The sequence below is a fragment of the Xenopus laevis genome, chromosome 9_10L (genome assembly GCF_017654675.1).
Source record: "Xenopus laevis strain J_2021 chromosome 9_10L, Xenopus_laevis_v10.1, whole genome shotgun sequence".
NCBI lineage: Eukaryota > Metazoa > Chordata > Amphibia > Anura > Pipidae > Xenopus > Xenopus laevis.
In genome coordinates, this window is record NC_054387.1 from 35211935 (window position 1) to 35232324 (window position 20390).

Below are 20390 nucleotides of genomic sequence, written 5' to 3' on the forward strand. Positions count from 1 at the left end.
CATGTTTTTAATTAATATGTTCTATTATTTTGCCTGTATAGAATAGTCTAGGCATATGTAACGTCCAGACCACTGGATGGCAGAATCTTTTCATTTTTACCCTGATATTCTTTCCTTCCAAAATACAGGGCGCTCCCAGGGGGCCATGCTGTCAGAGTACTATAATCGCACCATGAGAAGGCGACGAGGAAGGAAACGTCCATCTGTTTACAGCTTACAGCGCAGCGCAAGGCCCAGTCTGAGACTTAGAGATGACGTTTCTGATGCACAGGAGGGTAAGGGATTATATAGTGTGAATATGGTTTGTAGTAGTGAGAGTAAAACAGCTACATTACAGCCTGAGAGAGTAAAGTGTATGGTACAGATGTAGGGTCTAAAACACTTTTCATGAATTTATTTTATTTTTTTTAATATTCCTCTAAAGGCCAAATTTATTAAAGGGAAACTCCACAAAAACATAACTTAAGCTTTTTGAAAAGTAATTTCTAGCTACTTTGCAATATACATCATTTAAAAAATATGCAGACTTTTCATGATTTTTAATGGTTTCTGACGGTTCCCTAAGCCTAGTCCCCTGCTGATCTCTCGGACTACTTTGCTGATATGGCTGACTATTGTTACTTTATATCAACAGCCAGCTGTCCTCGGCATCCACCAAAACTCACAATTCCCTGCACACATGATTTCAATAAGGAAAGGAACATCACAGTGCAATGCATTGTGGGTTATGTACTTCATGCATGCTGTCTGTAAGCTGTGGAGTAGTTGTTGCAATTTGTAACATCAGTGTTTTAGTCCCTCCTTCCCTGCCTGGATTTCAAATGATGCAGAAAGAGAAACCCTAAAAATAAATGTGGCTAAAAATGCCATATTTTATATACTGAACTTATTGCACCAGCCTAAAGTTTCAGCTTGTCAATAGCAGCAATGATCCAGGACTTCACATTCGAAGGTAACACGCATGCACCCAGCATTGGTTGGATATTCCTGATTCGCACTGGTGCTCCGTCACAGGCAACCACAGGGTTAACTTCAATATATTAAGGTAGCAAATCAAGGAAAAACAGCAAAAAGCAGAATAACTGCTATTCAATCTTTATTGTGCCTTTCACACAACATGTTTCGGGCAGCAAGTACCCCCGAAACATGATTTGCTACCTTAATATATTGAAGTTGATCCAGGACTTCAAACTTGTCACAGGGGGTCACCATCTTGGAAAGTGTCTGTGACACTCACATGCTCAGTGGGCTCTGAGCAGCTGTTGAGAAGCTAAGCTTAGGGGTCGTAACTAATTATCCAGCAGAAAATGAGGTTGGCCTGTAATATAAGTTGATGCTACAGGGCTGATTATTAATTTCTGATGCTAATTGCACTGGTTTCTGTGCTGCCATGTAGCAATTAACTGTATTAATTACTAATCCGCCTTATATTGTAACATTTCTATTCTATGTGTACTGTATATTGTGAGTGGGTCCCTAAGCTCAGTAATTGACAGCAGCACAGAGCATGTGCAGTGAATCAGCAGAAAAGAAGATGGGGAACTACTGGGGCATCTTTGGAGATACAGATCTTCCCAGCTAAAGGGCTGTGGTTGCCTTGGGCTGGTACAGAAGCACAAAACATAATGTACAACATTTCTAGCTACTTCTATAGACAGGCTTTATTTCTTCTTAAAACAGCTGGTTTTCGGCATATAAAAGATGGCATTTATTCATACTTTTTAAAGAAACAGGTAACTGTGATGGATATATTAAGGGTGTCTGTGTTATGTGGACCTCTTTATCAAATTTTGGTTTGGAAGCCGGAGTTCCCCTTTAACATAAAATCTTACATCAGTTTATGAATCTATAGCAAGACAATAACTAGTGTTGATATTAAATGATAGATGGGCTGCAGAAGTCAGGTTCAAACTTGCATTCAAAATAGGCCCTGAAATTTCAAAAACACCAAAACAGTCACTCACTAGCCCAATACATAGTGACTGCCTATGGCACCTTACAGCAGCATTTGCCAGAATCCACAGATTGCCAGTCTTGGCCTCGCAGCAGTCAAAGTTGCATTTCTGTTCACCCCAATTAAGTTTCTCTCTGCAGAACAACAAAGGCTGTTAGTATCCGAGCTTCAGACAACATCAGGAACCAATAGAAGCCGCCTCCTAAAGAGCCTTCCTCTGAGTCTGAATGTAAAAAGGGAGCTACGGTGGGTTTTTAACATTATTTTTTTTTTTAACATATGTAACAAATAGGGATGCACCGAATCCACTATTTTGGATTCGGCCGAATCCTTTGCGAAAGATTTGGTCGAATACCGGACCAAATGCATATGCAAATTAGGGTTGGTAAGGGGAAAACATTTTTTACTTGTTACCTTGTTTACCTTGTTTTGTGACGATGGGCAGAAGGATTCGGCCGAATCCTGCTGAAAAAGGCCGAATCCAAATCGAATCCTGGATTCGTTGCATCCCTAGTAACAAACTACTGTTTCTACAACTCTTTCATCACTTGACTGCTTGTCCCCTAATATTTACTTATATCTGTCAGGCAGTGTATAAATGATCCTGGTAGATTATGGCGACAAAGAAATGTCAACCCTTGCTGCAGTCAGCTGAGAGATGATATAGCAATGGTACGTACTTATGTAATTAGGATAGTAATACAGAAATGTGAACAGCCAAAGCCCCTCTTTTTCAGGCTGCATACCATGGGTCTGTTCCGCTTAGACAATAGTTAAATTGTTGCATGACATTATACTTTGCAGAGCTCTTTTATCAATTCTAGATATATGTTATAATACAGGAAAAAACCATTTGGTGTTCTTCTTCCACAAGGGTATTCACCGGTGCTGGATCTTCTCCCTCTCTGTGTTCCTCTCTCTGCGACCATGGCATGTGGCACTGAAGCAAATTGGTGGACGCTTTGGATCTAGTGTCCTTTCATATTTTGTCTTCCTGAAGACTCTTCTAGAATTCAATATCTTCTTGTGCTTTCTTTGCATCCTATTCATTGTAATTCCGCAAGCTGTGCATCCACTAAGCATAGCCAATTTGCGTGTATTCACTGGCCTAGAACTGCTCACAGGAGCTGTAAGTATCTTCTAAATGTACTTTGTCAGATCAGTTGAAAGTTCCTCTAGTTATTTACTACTGTATATTGTTCTCACAATTAATGGGCAGATTTATCAAGGGTCGAAGTGAAAATTAAACTAGAATCAAACGATTCGACTATATAAATTAGAACTCGAATTCGACTATTCGCCACCTAAAACCTGCCACATTGCTGTTTTAGTCAATGGGAGATGTCCAGCGTTCAATTTGGGAGTGGTTTGCTGCCTTTTTTTTTGGAGAAACAAATTTGAACCAAGTTTTTAAAATTGATATTGAATTTGATTCTAATTCAATTCGAGTTTTCGAGTCCATCCTATTCACCCGAGTTTAGAAAATTCCATTTTTTAATAATTTTCGATTGGTCGAATTTAAAAAACTCCCATGAATTTGAAATTCGACCCTTGATAAATCTGTTCCTGGGTGCTGAATTGGCAAAGAGTTGAACTTGTAGGACAAGAATCATTTTCAATAACAATATACTGTTAAGGGATTCCTTATCCATTATCCAGCAAGCTCTGACGTATGGGAAGGCCATCTGCTATACATTTTAAACAAATAGTTTAGTTTCCCTCTGTAATAATAAAACAGTACCTTGTACAGATATAACAAATCTTTATTGGAGGCAAAACAATCCTATTTGGTTTATTTAATGTTTAAAAGAAGTGTAGGAATAAAGCTCTATGAAAGCATTTTCAAAGGCATGTGTAAGATTATAATATATAAATAATAATATACCTCTACGGTTCTTTTGAGCAAGCAGACAAAGAATCCACTCCAATCAGTGTATAGTAAAATGTACTTTGAATGGTAAATTAATTGTTAGGACAATTAAACAATTACACTTAGACTAAAACAATAGTTACAATATTTACAGTTATAAACATGATACAGCTACATTATTTTTACCAAAATAGAAGGGGGATAGAGCTGATTTATTGAATATTTCCTAATAATCCCTCCCTTCTCTTCCTCTTCCTGCTCCCTAAATTCCCAGGCTGTGCAGGGGAGTCAGGGGCACTCAGCTCACTGCACTGTAGAACAGGAACCAATCCGCAGCTAGCAGGTCCTGCTAGGGAACTGAAGCCTGTCTGTGCTTTTGTGACTGCAGGGCTCTGATTGGCTGTCCCCCCTCCTACTGCTTCTGGTAGGGACCGTTAGGACACACCTAGCCCTCATTTGAAACCCAGACAGGGACCATAGAACATCTGTAGGGAGCACTAATAAAGGGGCGATTTTTAAAGATAATATTAATTTTTAGCACCATGTTAAAGCAACACCATATATTACTTATAATTGCCTACAAAATTAGGGTTTTTTCATTTATCCTATGTCTCCTTTATGTATACATTATCATAGTTTGGGTAAAACATATAATGTCAAAACCAAGATGGCAATTTCTTACACATGTAGGTTAATAAATTCAGGGTAAGACAATTTTTTTTTTTTTACAAATTCAGAATATTCAGTGCTGTTGCTGCTCTCCCTAGCAGTGGTTGTTCTGCTTAGAGCACAACAAGAGTACAACCTGCAGTGCTGAAAGAGGTGAAAAAAAACCCCTGTGTTATGTCCACTATTAGAAATGCAACAAGAATAGTCTTAATTAAAAACCATAACAGAGGCAGCCACTCCTTTCCGAAACAATATACATTGCTAAATGTGTTACTCAAGTTTGCAGAAGAGCTTCCTGACAACAATTTTCAGGAACTTTGTTCATAGATGAGGCAGTAGTTGACCTCATGAACAGGAGTTATCCCCGTTCAGCAAATTAACCCGTGTGCCGAAGTCTTCTGTTGTAGGTTCCAATACAGACCTCAAGCCAGATGCTTTGCCATGATTTGACAAGAGCTGTTCATGCAAGCAGTCCTAGAAATATTGATAAACTGTACATTTTTTTGAAAAAGTGGTCTAAAACCTTTCCTAAACAATGTGCAAGTCTACTGGTACAGGAAACATCTGGTGGAAGTTAGTTCTTCTGACTGAACACATGAGTTCACATACTTTTGCCAACCTGGACTATGAATGTACAAACACTGCTCACGGTACTGACAAAAATAATTGTTTATAATCTTTATATATGCACCCAGGTTTATTATTCTTAGGTGATGAGGTGGAGATATACTTTAGGTGTAGGTAGATTTAACTTTTTTTTTTTTTTAAATGTGAATGTCTTATCTTAATCATCCTCTGTCTTGTTCCACCTTTTTTCCCTCAGGGCTATTTCTCCAGTACTCCCATGTACTATGGGTATTATAGCAACCTTACTCTGAATGAGAATTGTTCCTCTGGATTTAACATTACAGCCTGTCCTGCAGGCAGGGCCTGGTTTCCCTACCACATGCCACTTGCGTACTTGTTTACAATTGGAACTGCATTTGTGAGCACTTGCATTATCCTAGTTTACAGGTATTCAGTCCAGTTTTCTGGCATCCCCTTGTTTCTCGTCTTAGTTTGTCTTTCACCCACAATCTATGTTTTCTTCCCATTTATAATTTATCAGCACATTTTCTATCCCTTCTAATCCCTGATATTACTCATTCATGTACACTTTCTCTCATTCCTTCTTCCTTCCTCAGGATGTCATGCTCTTTTGGGGATAGCTTCCGTGTGGGACTCTTCCGTGGAGTTATGGCTGTCAAAGTATTCAGTTCATGGGATTTTAAAGTTACTCAGAATCGATCTGTACAGAGACAGCGAGAAAATATACACATGCAGCTAAAGGTAATTAATTTTTTTGCAATTGCATCAACATAGATTGCAAGCTATCAAATTGTTTTTTTCTATGGGTATATGGCAGATGGGGCATTTTATTGCTGCTGCTGCAGAACACCTCAAAAATTGCTTTCCCATTATTGGCAGTGCAAATCGATGCAGGTAAAGTAATTGCACAAAATATGTAAGATTGGATTTTCACAGATCCAAAATATCCTGTCTGTAATTACCCAAAGAGTTCTAGATTAGTTTGAATAAGCAATGTATAAATCATGTTTCCCTAGCTGTTTGTTTATGTAATGATTTGGTGACTTATGTTATTAGGAAATGCTCAGTGAAAGACTACAAAGTGACCGTCCAACTCTCTTAAAGAAGCAACTGAAGGGTCTTTTCATTCTCATGCTCTCCTGGGCATTGTGTTTAGGGAGCTGGCTTGGGGCTGCAGTAGTTGTATATCTGCTGTCAGAACATCTACACAAGGTAAAATATTTAGACTATTCTATGGCCCCAGTGCAAAATCTGTACCCACTACATTAACAAACAGTGCTGCAATCACTAAACATTTTATAAAGGGATGTGTTCCTGTGGTCCTCTATTAGACTGAAGCTCTGATTGACCAAAAACAGAACCTATGAGATAGTTGGTTTATTTAATTTTATGTCTGATACCCTTCCAGTGCACCTTGTTTATTTAATTGTACTGTAATTATGTAACATATGTTGGGAGAGCCATATGAAAATTATATTGTCGAATTTTCTGCAGGATCATCGGGCTCGAGTAAAAAGAGGTGGAGAACCAGAGGTGGAGGCGATGCTCCTCCCACTGCCACTGGCTGTGTCTGTGTGCAATCTGCTGCTGCCATACATGTACCACGCTCTAGGATTGTGGGAGAAGCTAGACTCTCCTATGCTAGAGGTTTATGTTGCCATCTGCAGGTCAGTGCAACATGGAGAGAATAATTTATTAACTAATGAATTTTCAAGTTCAAGAGAAAAAAAAAAGTGGTTGCTTTTAAAAACAATTTGGGTGCGTGTTTGTGCTGGCAGCACAAACACGCACCAAATCACATTTTAAAGCTACAGCACTGTCTGTAGTGGACTATATTGCCAGTGCTATAGAAACTATGTTTCCAGTCAGCTGTTTCACCTATGCTGTGTTGATCTTTACATGGTTACTTGCGGTATGGCAGTTTGACAAAAGTACTAATATTAACATATACAAAAGATGCCCTTATTCTCGTAAAGGAGATCCATTGTATCATAAAACTAACTGTGATTCATTCATCTGTAATTTTCTTCCATATGCATGTTGAATGCCTTAGGAACCTTATCCTGAAGATTGTTGTCCTTGGTGTTATGTGTTACCACTGGCTGATGCGGAAGACAAAATTTCTGGAGTATAAGGTAAGTCCTGTTTATACAAGTTGTATAATTACTTTTCTGCTGAACACTTTCTTAGTATAATTTAAACAACAATTTCACTGAACCAATTTCCAACTTGTTTGGCCAAGCAATATTGTATCAATGTCCTCTTACAAATCCACATAGACAAATACAAGAGGTCCTCTGCACTCAACCCGTTATCAAAAAAATTATTCAAAATCCTATTTTATCACATTAGTCAAGCAAAATTAACTTTAATTACACTATATAAATTATTTGAATCTTGTTTCCTTCAGTCTAGGAAATCATAATTATAGCAAATAGGTAGGAGCCATTTCGTGGACACTGTTATTAAGGCAAGCCTTGCATCATCTCAGAATCTTGTTTGTGCACCAGAATCGGGGACCCCATGTCCATTCCCATGTCCTGGCTACACAATTAAATGGTAAAGAGAACGAGGGAATATGTGGAGAGCAGTGACATCTAGGAAGTGCTGAATGGAAAGTGAAAGTAATTGTCTGGCCCTCCTCTATGCCCAGGCATAGAGGAGGGGCAGACAATATTTGATTGACAGCTGAGATGTTTAAATGAGCTTACAACAGCTATGAATGCTTTAATAAAAAATAGAAATTGGATTTCATGTTTAATTTAAAAAGGACTTTTATTATACAGATTTTTGTGTCTGGGTGACAGGTCCACTTTAAGCTACTAAAAATGCTTTACCTTTAAACAAAACAGGGATAATTTGTCCATATATTGCAATATATTTAAGCTGGCCAACTAAATTAAAGTCATCCCCGGGGTGGCCAGTCCTACACTCAACTTCCATCTTATTCATTAAGAATTCAATTGCTTCATTATAAAGTCAACCAAGTTTGGGAGTTTTACTTTAAAAGCAGCAAGTAAGTTGTGGGTAAAACTTAGTCCCTTTGTATCATTAAGCAATTGAATTCTTAATGAATCATGTGCAAGTTGAGTGTAGGACTGGACACCCCAGGGATGACTGACGTAGTTGGCCATCTTAAATATATTGCAGTATATGGACAAACAATCCCTGTTTTATTTAAAGGGTAAGGCATTTTTAGTAGCTTAAGGCACAAAATGTTTCATGTTATTAATATATTTATAATGGGTTGAGTGCAGAGGATCTCTTGTATTTGTCTATGTGAATTTTGTGGTCCCAACCTCATTGCACCCCCGCTTAATGTTTTTAAAAATTAGTGGTGAGCACAACTTTCCCTTGTTTGTTATAACTCTTACAAATCCATACACTGGAGATTGGCCGGGACCTTAATATCAATCCAGCTGTTCAATTTACGTTTATTTATAGAAGGCACAGGGAATCAGCACAGTATTATGTATTTAAAAAGCACCAGCATATTCTGCAGTCTATTCTATTTATAATAGAGAACACAGATAATATGACAGAATTTAAACAGTTATGAATGATGGAAGAAATATACAAATAGAGACATGAGGTCAGAGCCCACGAGAGCTTACACATTCTCTTATAATTAACTTCTAGTATGTTACACGTGCACCCATTCAAATCAACTTTTTAGTTGTTCCTTATTATTTTGTGTGTTTTTAAAATGATTAGTATTCTTTTTTTGTCTATTTGCAACACAGAAAAATAACTTGTGTCCCAAGCCCTGGAATGAAGTTTTCAGCTCTTTACATAATACTTTTTAATAACACATTTTAATAGAACTTAGGCTGTTGAAGAATAAAAAATAATTGCTTATGTGACCAATACCTGAAGGAAGCTGTTCAGCCATGTGCAATTTGACCAGAATAACAGTCAAATTGCCTGTATGTGTATCAAAAAGGATATTTGAATTTTTTACTATTTCAGGTTTTTGAGTTATTTAGCTTTTTATTCAGCAACTGTCCAGTTTGCAATTTCAGCAATCTGGTAATTAGGGTCCAAATTATCCTAACAACAATGCATTGATTTGAATATGAGTCTGGAATATGAAGGAGAGGACCTGAATAGAAAGATGAAAAATAAAAAGTAACTAACAATTTCTCTGTTGTCTTAGGGGGACATTGGGCTTAAGCTTCACCCTCCAGGAGGCAGGACACTTGAATAATAATTAAGGGGCGTGCCATACTCGTCTTAACCACGTACACTGTACTCACCAATCAGTTTAAGTAGGACGGACAATGTCATCCTTGAGATTTTCTTCGGTTAGCACATGCTGGCACCCTGGGTGACCCCAGGAGCAGGATTACACTGAAGGTCAATTCTGTAGCCATTGTGGCTATAACGACCACCCAGACATTCCCTGCATCACACTCTGAGGGCAGAAGGTCTGGCCAGTAAGGTGACATCTAGTAGGTATGTAGCACAGGGCCCTTTATTGCACTCTGTTACAGTTCCCCCTACCTCTCACCCACTCTCGTGCCCTGCATGAGCCTCCGTCTAGACGCCAGCTCCATCCAGCAGTAACCACAGTAGGGAGCCAAGGAGAGACGACGCTGCCTGGTAGTACCTGCCCAGGAATAAGCACATTCCGACCGGCAGGGAGAGCAGTGGAGGGCCCGGTTGGACTCGGCAGGGAGGGGGAAAGCCTGCGCTATTTTAGTTTTTGCGAGCATCATTGGAAATGGCCATCTTGGCAGCCACAGACGCAACATGTGCAGCGCGTGAGGCGTATAAGCTTTTCCGTTGGGGCAGTGCAGAAGAGCAGACTTAAAGGTTACATACTCCCGGGTTACCTATACACCTAATTGCCAATCACGTTCCTCTCAATGGCAGAAGGTAGAGTGCCATCAAACCCAAGAAAGGCGCAGGCCTTTTTAGACTGCGTTACCAGGAAGGAGCAAACGGGAGTAATCATACCAGTGCCACCGTTGGAGAGAGATTCTTAGGGTTCTATTCCAATCTGTTTATAGTTTTGAAGAAAGGCGGATCCTTCAAACCCGTATTGGATCTCAAGCAACTGAACAAGTTTATTCGGTCCATTTGTTCCAAAATGGAAACCCTTTGATCGGTGATCCGAGGGATAGAACAAGTACAACTAATGATGTCACTGGACATCAAGGATGCATGCCTTCATGTTCCAATATGGCCTCCTCAACACTGGCACCTACGATTATTTGCATTCGCGAATCGTCACTACCAATTTGTGGCACTGCTGTTTGGCCTATCATCAGCACCCTGAGTGTTCACCAAACTGATGGGGGTAACAGCAGCAACATTACGGTTACAGGGGAAATTAGTGACCCCATATCTGGACGACCTCCTTCTCAAGGCCAGGTTGGAGAACAAAATAAGGAAGGATCGAGATCAGGCCATCCTACTACTTCAGAAGTTCAGCTGGACCATCAATTGGTCAAAATCCAACACAGCCATCAGATGACATTCTTAGGTCTAGAATTCAACACCATGACTAGTATGTCTCCCACAAGACAAACCGACCAAGATCAAAGGTCAAGTTCGCTTATTGCTTTCCAACCAGAGTATAACTGTTCACATTGCAATAAAGGTGCGTAACTCGGCCTCTCTGGACCAGATCTGCAGTGTGGCTACCTGGTCATCTACAATCAACCATTTTCTTCTGCCGAGGCTTCACTCAGGTGCAAGGTGCTGCAGTCCATACTCAAATAGCGTATTCATAGCAACTAGGCTCATACCCATCCTGCTGTTAGGGGCTGCGTTGTTAAGTCCCCATCGTTCCCTGTGTCCCCCTAAAACTACAGAGAATACACGATTTTTTCATACTCACCATTAAATCTGTTTCTCTGTAGTTGAATGGGAGACACGGCTTCCCGCCCTCAGGACAAGCCTTGACCAGTTGGTCGTGTCCAGGATGATTCCCTGGTTAACAATTCTGCTGGTAGAGTTAACTTGTTATTGTTCATGTTTAAAGTTTTTTGGGACAAACTGATTGGTGAGCACAGTGTACGGGATTAAGCCGAGTATGGCATGGCCCTTAATTATTCAAGTGTCCTGTCTCCTGGAGGGTGGAGCTTAACCCCATCATTCCTCGTGTCCCCCTTTTGACTACAGAGAAACAGATTTAACGGTGAGTATCAAAAATCTTGTTCTATTTGTAGCCTCACGGAGCACTTGTTTTTTTTTTTGTTTTTGTTTTTTTTTGGATAGGATCATTGACTCCTGGAAAGGGTCAGAAGTAAAAAAGGCAAATAGTTTAAAAACTATAAGAAAGAAAAAATAAAGTCCAATTGAAAAGTTGATTAGAACTAGCCATTCTATAACAAATTAAAAGTTTACTTAAAGGGGAACCACCCCTTTAAACAGAACCAATGCCTATCAATAAGAAGAAGTGATAGGGTCATAACCACAGGACTGCAAAGCTTGCAAAAGCTACTGCACACTCAGTGACTTAACTATGCAGACATGGGCTCCCCACAAATATTTTTCTTGGGCCTCCGCAGGTGACCTGACAATAGAGGTTCAACAGCCCTATAACCGTAATGATTCATGGCCTTTAAAGTTCACATCAGTTTGCCATACACTGCACATGTTGAGCTTTAGTTCTCCTTTAAGCTGTATGTGTCTGTATTTGTAGAGGAATAAAATCATCCATGGGTGTGCTGGGAGAGTTTTGTAGACAGATGTTTTAGCAGTAGGGTTCTTTTGCAAGGGAGCTAGTTTTAGCACATAGGAAGAGCTGAGGTTTTGCCACCCAGGGAACCATGTTTAAGCAGAGACTTATGTATCATGATGTTTTCTTTCAGTGCTGGGAGACATTTGTTGGGCAGGAATTGTATCGCTTTGTGATCATGGATCTTTTGTTCAGTCTGTTAGATACCCTGGTTGGAGAGTTTCTTTGGAGGTAAGTGTTTTTTCATAGCAATATTTTATCCTCTTGGCCATTCTCAGATGGTTTGCAGGGCTAGTTTTAGGGTGAGTCAGAAAGGGTGTTTATCTTATATACATACGTGCTATTCCACAGCCCTGGTCTCTTCCCAGCTGTTACAGGCACCATTTATTCATAAGATACTTGCTATTGCACAGCCACTATTGCTTCTCAAAGACTGTAATCCTGACTCTTACAGACACTGTCTGGTATACAGTGTCGGGCCAGACCCCCTCTCCGATATTTAAATTTTTGGGGGAAAAAAGTTTTCGGCGCTGCATAGCACAGTCTGCGCATGCGCGCCGAGCGACGCTGCTCGCGCATGCGCCTGGCACCGTTCATGTATGCGCACTGAGCGGTGCCTTCACACAGTCGGCACATCACAGTAGGGGGCTGGAGGGGGGCCCTGGACCAGCAGTTCCGGTGGGCCCCGGGCCCCCCAGTCCGACCCTGCTGGTATACCACAGTCTACAGCCACAGTCCTAGGGAATATTAAGCCTATTGGGACGACTGTGCTGCTATGTGTACTACTACCATCAAGAGAGAAATGTATGGTTTGTTGAAGAATGCTTCTATACTTTTTCCTACAATTGCTGGTGTATGGATCCCAGGGTTGTGTCCTTCATGAAACTTCACTAAACGTGCTTTGCCGTGATCATCTTTTCTCTACTTCTGTATACTTATCCATGCTCCTTTCCCAATTTGTTTTTACAGGATCATCCTTGAGAAAAAATACAAAAAGAGATGCCGGACAGAATTTGACATTGCTCGGAATGTGCTTGAGCTGATATATAGTCAGACTTTGGCCTGGTGAGAGAATCCTGTGTCATCCTGTGGTTTAACCTAGAGGTTTTTACACTTCACAGCTAAAACGGATTCTTGTGTGAAACAAGGAAACAGATATTCACCACTGAGCATATGTTTGGTAGTGTTATTTTAGATATGCATTATAAATACCTGAATTATAGATCCTATTATGCAAATTAATTTGAAGTTCATCTTGTGCACTGTGAAGTACTGCAATAACAGTATGCCTTGGTTTCTGGGCCTATAGCTTTGGTTCTTTTCTGTCAAATGTTTCCAAATGAGAAATTATCAAAGTTGTGGTGAAAAGGCCTGAAAATAACCAAAGGCATGTAGTAGAAGCATTCTGGGAAAAAAGGGACACGCAAGCCCCATGCTAACTCACAGCACTGTATTCAAAAAGTGAGAGATTTTAACATATGGAATTTCAGGTAGTGAAATGTATAGCATGAGAGATACGAGTTTTGCTTTCAGAAGGCTTTCAGTACATGACTTGTATTATGAAGGGTTCTTTTGCACCATTTAGCTCCTTTTCTCACCCTGACCTTGATAGTTTTTTCCATTGGTTACTCTCCAAGTCCTACTGCTTAGAAGCCATGTTCCAGTATTTTGCATTAACTAAAAAGATTGAAACAGGCTGTCTGCCAGTTTGTTTATATGGTTGTATCTGTGCTATTAAATTGTTAATTGTAGATGTCCACACGGACATAACAGAGTATTTTGCATATCTCTGTCCATGACTCCCTGAAAAGGAGTGAAACCATACATTTTTGTTTTTAAAGAACAAAACTCTCTAGACAAAGAAATCCTAACCAAAGAAGTAGGTAGAAATGCTGTACATTATGTTTTGTGCTTCTGTTCCAGGCCAGTCCAAGGCAACCACAGCCCTTTAGCAGTAAAGATCTGTGTCTCCAAAGATGCCCCAGTAGCTCCCCATCTTCTTTTCTGCTGATTCACTGCACAAGCTCTGTGCTGCTGTCACTTACTGAGCTTAGGGACCCACTCACAATATACAGTACACATAGAATATAGATGTCACAATAAAAGGCTGATTAGTAATTAATACAGATAATTAATACATGGCAGCACAGAAACCAGTGCAATTAGCATCAGAATTTAATAATCAGCCCTGTAGCATCAGCTTGTATTACAGACAAACCTCATTTTCTTCTGGATAATTTGTGACGACCCCTAAGCTTAGCTTCTCAACAACTGCTCAGAGCCCCCTGTGACAAGTTTGAAGTCCTTGATCATTGGTGCTATTGACAAGCTAAAACTTTAGGCTGGTTCACTAAGTTCATTACATAATATATGGAATATTTAGCCACATGCATTTTTAGGGGTTAGTTATCCTTTAAAGGAGAAAAAAAACTCTTCTTAAAAAAAACCCTACCCGACATAGACTCCTCCCCCCCAGCCTAGCTGCTAACCCGGGCAAATGCCCCTAACTTTTTACTTACCCCTCGGTGCATATTCAGGGATTGGAGTTCACGGCAGCCATCTTCTGTAATCTGACAACGGGACCGGCGTGGCGGCGTATGCACAGTTAGAGCAATTTTCCAGTTCGCAAAAACTGTGCATGCGCTGAAATTGACGGAAATTGCTGACGTGCTGGAAGAAGACATGAGACCCGTAAGATGGCTGCTGTGAACTCCGATCCCTGAATCTGCACAGAGGGGTAAGTAAAAAGTTAGGGGCATTTGCCCAGGGTAGCAGCTAGGCTGGGGGGGGGAGGGGGGTCTTTGTGGGTAGGGGGGGCAAGGTTTTTTAACAAGGGGTTTGTTTCTCCTTAAGCTCCATTATAACAGAAATGTGTGCACTGCTCCTATTCTGTTCTTCATTGCCCTTCAGTAAGATACAAGTTTTTTTTTTTGTCACTGTGGATACCTTTGGTCTGTATGAACTTAGAAGACTCTCTTCACATCCCATTTACTAGTGCTCTTGCCATTCTTTTTGCATTTCTTTAGGCTTGGGTTACTCTTTTGTCCCCTTCTCCCAGTTGTGCAAGTCCTGAAGCTTCTGCTCCTGTTCTACATAAAGAAGGTGAGAAACATCTATGGGGCTGACTTGTTAAATATCGAGTTGTTTTTTATTTTATTTTACCCGAAACCTTGAATAGTCTGAATTTATTAAAGAAAAGCACAGTGAAAAGTCGCAAGAAAAAACTCTGCTAGTAAAAGCAAGCAAGGTTGTATAGAAATCAATGGGGATGTTCTCTAATAACTTTATTTATTTTCCCAGTTTATAAAAACATTCGAGATTTTCAGCCTCATTCAAAATGAATGGCACAATAATATTCTCTCTGGCATGTGACGTTTTGTCGTGTTTTTTTTTCTTAAATAAGCATTTGAGAAGAGTTCTTTTTTTTTTTCTAAATCTGCCTCCACATTGTGCAAAGGATGGTTATAAGTGAGCAGAGCAAAAATAAAATGTCTGTATACAGGCCCAAGTAAGAATTATGTTTAAATAAGTTAAAAATGCTTCATCCACATTATCCTTTAAAAATATAATCACATTTAAAATGTTTGCGTGCCAGAAATACAAAAATAATAGCCAAGTTGATGTCTACCTTTTGAGCCAATAAATTACTTTTGCAACCACAAAAACGTTTGCCACAGTGACTTTGGATTTTCCTATTCAAAGTTAAAATTGATTTGTTTCCTTCTCACAGGCCAGTCTGATGAGAAATTGCAGGTCTCCCACCAAACCTTGGAGAGCTTCTCATATGAACACCGCCTTTCTTACTTTGCTCTGCTTCCCTTCCTTCCTGGGAGCCTCTGTATTCTTTTCCTACACTGTCTGGTCGTAAGTATTGCCACCAGGAAAAAAATGTATGTGAGATGAAACATTAGTAAGAGGGGGCTGTATGGGCAACTAAGTCTTTCAGCATGGCACTTACTGGTGTAGCTAGCCAAAATTCATTACTACATTATGAATTCTATCTCTCATCATGTCCATGGATGGTCATAGACTTCTTAGCATTCACTAAGGTGTACGTGTGGGAGCTTGCCTGATGTTAGAAAAGTTCTAGAGGAAAATTTATAATTAAGAATTATTGTATAAATGAGCGAGCTCTAATAATGAACAATATAGACACTATATGAAGATTATCCTTAGTATCCTTGCTCATCCTTTTCTATTTTCCTCTGCTTCTTTTCCCTTATCAGATCTTTTTTGCACTTTTACTTTTTCCTATTTTCATGTGTCTGTTTTCCTAAATTTGCTACTGTCTGTCTCCATCAGGGTGAAGCCATCAGGAATATGTGGCCCCTTCCGCTCTCTAACCTCAATGTATGAAGCTGGGAAGTTTTATATGCGGGAGCTGGAGAAATCTAATCCTGGCTTGGGCTGGGTTAGCTGGATTCATCATTATCTTGTGGAGAATACATTCTTCTTGTACTTGGCAGCTGGAGTCCTTCTGTAAGATCAGGGGAAGGGAGAACCTACAGAGGGTCCTTAGTTAATGTTCTTTCTTAATGAAACCAAGTGTCAAAAAAAAAAAAGCATTCACACAAGCAAAATTGTTGTTGAGACAAGGTAGCAGTGAGTCAAGGGAAATAAGAATTTAATAATAAAATAATAATAAATATCTCACACATGTATGAGGTGGTTTTCCATCAGAATATTTTAGCTGGCATAGAAGCACTAAACTGATGCAGCTACTATTTTCAGGCTACAAGCTGGTGGTACAGGTATTATCTGCAATGCAGACCTTGTCTGCTACAAATAATGTAAACATTAAATAAAGCAAATAGGATTGTTTTGCCACTAGTGATGGGCGAATTTATTTGCCAGGCGCGAATTCGCTGCGAATTTGCGCGATTCACCGCCAGCGAATAAATTCGTGAAACGCCCACGAAAATTTGCCCGAAAAAAATCGCTGTTTCGCTAATTTTCCGCCGTTTGTGAATTTCGCGCGAAATACGCAAATTTTCCGGCAAAGCGAAACGGCGCAAATTCGCCCATCACTTTTTGCCACTAATATGGATTAATGAATCTTACTTACCATCAAGTACAAGTTTTTTTTTTTATGATTACAGAGAAAAAGGATAGAATTATTTACTGAAAATATGCTCTATGCGAGATGGCCTTCCTGTAATTCAGAGCTTTCTGGATAACAGGTTTCCAGATAAGAAATGCAATTCCTGTACTACCATTGTCAGACTTATAATTATATGGGAGCAGGAATGGAAGGTTATGGGTGCTTCTCTACCTGCTTATATATGCCAATGATAAAAAAACACCTAAGCAATACATGATCTGTACTTTCGAGAAGACAGTTGGGAGGCTGGAGTTTTTCAGTATGTTTGTGTGTGTAACAGATCATCCCAAGGTTTGGTTAATGGGGGTCCTAAAAATTTGCTGTTGGGTACAGTGATTTCACAGTTATGTCATTGCTCCTGGCCCTGGTAAACACCATTGTTATTTCTACCATAAACATGTGATAGACTACTCTAAAAATGCCAGAGCTCTATGCGTTACCTTGTACACACGTTCATATGTAGGTTTTATTAGAAGAGCAATTAGTTGAATTGTTGACTCCTGACCTGCTGTAGATAAGATCCTAGGCATTTTCAATAGGATTCATTTTTGTTCAGAGAAATGATTTATATAATGATGAATTCGCATTGATTGATGATTGATGAATTCGTATGTGTGATTTTTTTTCCCCAGGATTGTAATTTACTTCCACATTCAAATAGTGAATGGACAGAGGAAAATTATAAACCTTCTGAAGGAGCAGATCTCTAACGTGAGTATCATGCAAGGGGGGTTCTATTATGATTAATATCTGTGATTACCCATGATGACTGGCAAATAGGAAAACATCATGAAATTTAATTTATTAAGATGTACATGGTATGCCAACAAGTAGTGTAACTGTGCCCCCTTAAATACTGTATCTTATTAAGCACAGTCTAGGGTAGGACTACATGGATGTTTTCAGCGATGCAACAAAACGCCTGCGACAAGTCACATGCGACAGAAATAAGGTAAGAGATAGACATTTCGGATGAAGTCACAGCATTGATCCGACACGACTGTCGGATGCAGATGCTGCACGCTGCGTCTGCATCCGACAGTCGTGTCGCGTCGGATCAACGTTGAGGCTTCATCCAACAATTCTATCTCTTACCTTATTTCTGTTGCATGTGACTTGTAGCAGCGCGTCGGATCGTGCCGAAAACGTCCATGTGGTCCTACCCTTAGAAAAGTCGTAGGAAGCTGTGTCATGAGAAACTGCTAAAAGCAGGGCTCCTGTTGAACATCTCCAGCTTCCTTGTGGTAATATATATAATACACGAGCCACAAAAATCCTGTAAATTATATAGTTTTAAAGGTGCTTAGTGATGTCATTTGTTATAAATGGTGCTTAGTCATGTCACAATTTATAATCGGTGCTTAGTTATGTCATTTTGGTCATGTGACTCACTTAAACCTGTGTAATATAAAAAATAAAGTACCCGCTGTTGTAAAATATGAGGCAATTAGAAGTCACCTTGGAGTTCCAGGACCTCTCTAAAAGCACTGGACCTTTGGCCTTGTAGTTTTATATGGTCATGGAACTCCTTGTGATTTATATTTTAAAACAATAGGCATAATTTATTCACCATATATTTTATAGAGAGAGAGAGAGAGATTAGGCATTATTCCAAGTGTCCCTTCGTTTAAAGTGCTTTCCATATTATGATGTGCTGTCTCTGGTTGCAGGAAGGAGAGGACAAGCGGTTTTTGATCAACAGGCTTCATTCATTTTATGAGAAAAGGAGCACAGAGAACCAGCATCATTCTCAGCAACGAAAGGTCAGACTCTTATTATATACCTCAAGTTCTTATGTCACTGATTTGCATGTATGATATGTACATTGGGTGCTAACTTTTCCATTTGTGCATTTGCAGGCTCCTTTATTCCAGGGAAAACTCAATAAGCAGCTCGCAGAAGACTGAACGGTTGCGCTGAAAAATTGCCTCCCATACGTGCATATTGTCCAGGCTAAAGAGTTGGAGGCTTGCGGGCAATGCTCATGCCTGCTCTCCAGATTCAAGTCTGGGATGAGTAGGATATACAGTGGAAATATGGATTCCCGCTGTACCTGCTATCCAGATACAAGTATTGGAGCCTTACGAATTAGGATAGTGAAACACTGTTTTACCCACTATGTGCCTTCATGGAAGCATTGCACCTATTGTGTTATGACTACTAGCGACGTGTGCTCACATAACTACTGAACCTATTTTTTATGAAACAGTATTGGGTTTTTTGACTATATGCGTGATTTACTGAAACACTCTGATTCTATACCTATGGGTCGAAAAAAAAAATATGCATTGTACTGTTTATGGGTGACTCCTCATGATTCCCTACAATGTGATGCTTCTTCCTACAGTGGAAAATAGTAAAAGTCATAAGCAATTTTTGGGTCACAAAGCTAAATCACTGGCTTACTTTGGTTCCCCCGTAAGTTAAGAAAGACTGTATTAAACTGCCAGAGAATCTTTGCCTTTTATATTTCCTGTTTCAATAAATCTTTAATACACTTTCATGTGTCTGTATATTTCTGTTGCAATGCTCACACTGACATACAAACATTCTAAGGCTGTACACTAATAACATATGTACAGAGCATTAGAAAACAGTAGTAGAACCACAAGTATTGATTGGTCTTGTATATATTCACCAATAAATACTACAATCTGTGTTTTAAAGGGTTAATTCAGTTAACTGTTCCTATTATTAATTAATTAATTTGCAATTGGTTTTCATTTTTTATTATTTGTGTTTTTTATTTATTTAGCTTTTTATTCAGCAGCTCTCCAGTTTGCAGCATCAGTAATCTGTTTGCTAGGGTCCACCTTACCCTAGTAACAATGTATTGATTTGAATAAGAGACTGGAATATGAATAGGAGAGGCCTGAATAGAAGGATGAATATTAAAAAGTAGCAATAACAATACATTTGTAGCCTTACAGAGCATTTGTTTTTTAGATGGTGGTCAGTAGCCCCCATTTGAAAGCTGGAAGCAGTCAGAAGAAAACGGCAAAAAATTAAAACATTTTTTTTTTAAAAAATAAAAAAAATAAATACTAAAAATTAGCTTAAAGGTGAACCACCCCTTTAAGTCTACATCCAGAGCAACTATGAGGATCTCTAGGCCCTAATTCAAACCATCCAACTAAGGTTCAGTAACAAGGGATGGTTCACAAAAGTGGAATCTAAACCCAAGAAATAAAACTAAAACTTTTGCTCATAGTGGTCCTATGAGCACTTATGCGGTTTAGTTTTATTTTATATTTTAGTGGCTTTTGAATTTCTGCTGTTACTTCACCAAATTCCCATTACAACCCCAAGCTGATTGCATAAAGCAACTTCCTAGGTACCTAGAACAAGTGAAAGTTCATATCTGATACACAAAGCTTCAAATCACCCATGATGCACCCAGATAAACACTGGCACACAGTAGTGCAAGTCAGATAAAATCATAGTATAAGTATGGGACCTGTTATCCAGAATGCTCAGCACCTGGGGTTCTGGAAAATGGGTTTCCAGATAATGGATCCCA

General features: G+C 39.4%; 1 protein-coding gene across 3 annotated transcripts in view; it reads left to right on the top strand.

The window, feature by feature from the left end:
• tmc6.L (transmembrane channel like 6 L homeolog) overlaps positions 1–19368 on the top strand; it is a 33083-nt gene extending 13715 nt beyond the window's left edge. For 2 of the 3 annotated variants that reach the window (XM_041575603.1, NM_001092183.1), the window contains 17 exon segments: positions 129–275; positions 2095–2200; positions 2542–2626; positions 2829–3083; positions 5317–5507; positions 5678–5822; positions 6138–6293; positions 6576–6748; positions 7135–7216; positions 11903–12000; positions 12739–12834; positions 14796–14871; positions 15500–15633; positions 16072–16248; positions 17503–17581; positions 18541–18633; positions 18730–19368. In XM_041575603.1, coding sequence (XP_041431537.1) covers positions 129–275; positions 2095–2200; positions 2542–2626; positions 2829–3083; positions 5317–5507; positions 5678–5822; positions 6138–6293; positions 6576–6748; positions 7135–7216; positions 11903–12000; positions 12739–12834; positions 14796–14871; positions 15500–15633; positions 16072–16248; positions 17503–17581; positions 18541–18633; positions 18730–18777 — 2141 coding nt within the window. In that variant the 3' untranslated portion in view covers positions 18778–19368. 3 annotated transcript variants of the gene reach the window in all.
• The last annotated feature ends 1022 nt before the right edge of the window (positions 19369–20390 follow it).